Genomic DNA, 3,526 nt, shown 5'->3' on the forward strand with positions numbered 1-3,526 from the left:
TTACACCACCTGAACACTGGGGGCGTTGCAGCGAGACGTTCCAGTTCCACCTCCCGGGCTCTGGGGGCGCTGCAGGGTATGGTCCTATACATTGGGGCGCTGCAGGGGGAGGTTCCACTTACACCTCCCGTACTCTGGGGGCGCTGCAGGGGAAGGGTGCAGTTGCACCTCCCGGACACTGGGGGCGCTGCAGAGCCTCCCGACCAACGGGAGCAAGCGCGAGCTGATGACGTCATGACGCAGGGCGGGTGTTGAAGATGGCGCCGGGAGACTGAGGCTCGACAGTGAGGGAGGGAGTGTGTGTGAGGGAGGAGGGTGCGTGCGTGCGCTTGAAGCAGTGCGCGCGTGTGAGAGGGAGGGAGGCAGAGACGTGTGATGGAGGGAGCGTGTGAGGGAAGGAGTGTGAGGGGGTGAGACGGAGGGCGGGTGTGAGTGAGTGAGGGAGTGAGGGAGCCTTGTGAGGGTGGGAGTGTGAGGGGGTGAGACGGAGGGCGGGTGTGAGTGAGTGAGTGAGGGAGTGAGGGAGCCTTGTGAGGGTGGGAGTGTGAGGGGGTGAGACGGAGGGCGGGTGTGAGTGAGTGAGTGAGGGAGTGAGGGAGCCTTGTGAGGGTGGGAGTGTGAGGGGGTGAGACGGAGGGCGGGTGTGAGTGAGTGAGTGAGGGAGTGAGGGAGCCTTGTGAGGGTGGGAGTGTGAGGGGGTGAGACGGCGCGAGCGGGTGTGTGAGGGAGGGAGGGAGGGAGGGAGTGAGTGCTGGAGGGAGGGAGGGGGTGAGTGAGGGAGGGAGGGAATGTGGGGGCATGGGAGGGAGGGGGCGTATGAGGGAGGGAGGATGAGGGGGAGGGAGCGAGTGCGTGAGGGGGCGTGTGACGGTAGGAGGGAGGGAGTGAGGGGGGGGGCGCACGCGAGGGGTAAGGAGGGAGCGAGGGAGGGATGGGGGAGGGGGGAAGAGCGAGAGGGAGGGAGCGTGGGAAGGATTGAAGGTGCATGTGAGGGAGGGAGCGTGTGTGAGGGAGGGCGCGTGAGTGGGAGGGAGGGAGCGTGAGTGTGTTGGGGAGGCAGGGTGCGTGGCGGGGAGGGAGCGCCTGTGGGAGGGCGGGCGGGCGTGAGACGGGGCAGGCAGTGGGGGAGGTGTGGGAGGGATCAGGTTGGGGTACCACTGCTCTCTCTCACCCTGTGTTTTGTCCAGGTGGTGCCCATGGATCGAGGCCAGGAGCGGGTGGCAGAGCCCGTGGATCGAGGCCAGGAGCCGGTGATAGCGCCCATGGATCGAGGCCAGGAGCGGGTGATAGCGCCCATGGATCGAGGCCAGGAGCGGGTGGCAGAGCCCATGGATCGAGGCCAGGAGCGGGTGGCAGAGCCCGTGGATCGAGGCCAGGAGCGGGTGATAGCGCCCGTGGATCGAGGCCAGGAGCGGGTGATAGCGCCCGTGGATCGAGGCCAGGAGCGGGTGATAGCGCCCGTGGATCGAGGCCAGGAGCGGGTGGCAGAGCCCGTGGATCGAGGCCAGGAGCGGGTGATAGCGCCCGTGGATCGAGGCCAGGAGCGGGTGATAGCGCCCGTGGATCGAGGCCAGGAGCGGGTGATAGCGCCCGTGGATCGAGGCCAGGAGCGGGTGGCAGAGCCCGTGGATCGAGGCCAGGAGCGGGTGATAGCACTGGTGGACATGGACTGTTTCTACGTGCAGGTGGAGCAGAAGGTCAACCCCGAGCTCAGGGGGAAAGCATGTGCTGTGGTCCAGTACAAAACCTGGCAGGGCGGCGGGTGAGTCAGGGGCCCTGCCAGCTTTACCGCATGGGCACTGACCAGGGCAGACATAACATAAGAAATAGGAGCAGGAGTCGGCCATTCGGCCCCTCGAGTCTGCTCCGCCATTTAATGCGATCATGGCCGATCCGATCATGGACTCAGCTCCACTTCCCTGCCCGCCCTCTTAAACCCCTTATCTGGTAAGAAACTGTCTATTTCTGTCTTACATTTATTCAATGTCCCAGCTTCCACAGCTCTCTGAGGCAGCGAATTCCACAGATTTACAAATTTCTCCTCATCTCAGTATTAAATGGACGGCCCCTTATTCTAAGACCATGCCCCCTAGTTCTAGTCTCCCCATCAGTGGAAACATCCTCTCTGCATCCACCTTGTCAAGCCCCCTCACAATCTTACACATTCGATAAGATCACCTGAATTCCAATGAGTAGAGGCCCAACCTACTCAACCTTTCCTCATAAGTCAACCCCCTCATCCCCGGAATCAACCGAGTGAACCTTCTCTGAACAGCCTCCAAAGCAAGTATATCCTTTCTTAAGTACGGAAACCAAAACTGCACGCAGTATTCCAGGTGTGGCCTCACCAATACCCTGCATAACTGTAGCAAGACTTCCCTGCTTTTATATTCCATCTCCTTTGCAATAAAGGCCAAAATTCCATTGGCCTTCCTGATCACTTGCTGTACCTGCATACGTTTATCTTGTACAGTAACGGGTTCAAGGGACAGAATGGCCTCCTCCTGTTCCTGTGTAACAGGCTCGAGGGGCTGAATGGGCCTCCTCCTGTTCCTGTGTAACAGGCTCGAGGGGCTGAATGGGCCTCCTCCTGTTCCTGTGTAACAGGCTCGAGGGGCTGAATGGGCCTCCTCCTGTTCCTGTGTAACAGGCTCGAGGGGCTGAATGGGCCTCCTCCTGTTCCTGTGTAACAGGTTAAAGGGACAGAAAGGCCTCCTCCTGTTCCTGTGTAACAGGCTCGAGGGGCTGAATGGGCCTCCTCCTGTTCCTGTGTAACAGGCTCGAGGGGCTGAATGGCCTCCACCTGTTCCTGTGTAACAGGCTCGAGGGGCTGAATGGGCCTCCTCCTGTTCCTGTGTAACAGGCTCGAGGGGCTGAATGGGCCTCCTCCTGTTCCTGTGCAACAGGCTCGAGGGGCTGAATGGCCTCCTCCTGTTCCCTGTGTAACAGGCTCGAGGGGCTGAATGGCCTCCTCCTGTTCCTGTGTAACAGGCTCGAGGGGCTGAATGGCCTCCTCCTGTTCCTGTGTAACAGGCTCGAGGGGCTGAATGGTCCTCCTCCTGTTCCTGTGTAACAGGCTCGAGGGGCTGAATGAGCCTCCTCCTGTTCCTGTGTAACAGGCTCGAGGGGCTGAATGGTCCTCCTCCTGTTCCTGTGTAACAGGCTCGAGGGGCTGAATGGCCTCCTCCTGTTCCTGTGGGTCCAGGGTGGGGTCTGTGCCCGGAGCCAGCAGCTCGAAGCGGTCCGGTTGAACAGTTTACTCTGTGTGTTCAGTGTGATTGTTGCTCTGCTGATGTCCTTGCTCCTGTCTCTCTGCAGGATAATCGCCGTGAGCTATGAGGCTCGGGCCTATGGGGTGAGCCGGGGCATGCGGGGAGCAGAAGCCCGGAGCAAGTGTCCCCATCTCCTGCTCGCACGAATCCCAGAGGCTCACGGCAAGGCCGACCTGAGCAGGTACTGCGGCCCTGGTGAGGGGGCCCTCTGTCTCTTCCTCACTCCACCCTTCCCCCGACCTCCCCTCACCCCC

The 3,526-nt window shown here is 61.2% G+C and overlaps 1 protein-coding gene across 1 annotated transcript in view; it reads left to right on the forward strand.

Moving 5' to 3' along the window:
- Nucleotides 1–233: 233 nt before the first annotated feature.
- The window catches only part of LOC139243077 (putative surface-exposed virulence protein BigA), a 6,481-nt gene continuing 3,188 nt past the window's right edge, over nt 234–3,526 (forward strand). Inside the window, exons 1-3 of the mRNA XM_070870671.1 lie at nt 234–284; nt 1,188–1,762; nt 3,319–3,453. Coding sequence (XP_070726772.1) covers nt 1,197–1,762; nt 3,319–3,453 — 701 coding nt within the window. The 5' untranslated portion in view covers nt 234–284; nt 1,188–1,196. The remainder of the gene's footprint in view (nt 285–1,187; nt 1,763–3,318; nt 3,454–3,526) is intronic.

This window comes from Pristiophorus japonicus, unplaced genomic scaffold (assembly GCF_044704955.1).
Source record: "Pristiophorus japonicus isolate sPriJap1 unplaced genomic scaffold, sPriJap1.hap1 HAP1_SCAFFOLD_160, whole genome shotgun sequence".
In the NCBI taxonomy this organism is placed as follows: Eukaryota; Metazoa; Chordata; class Chondrichthyes; family Pristiophoridae; genus Pristiophorus; species Pristiophorus japonicus.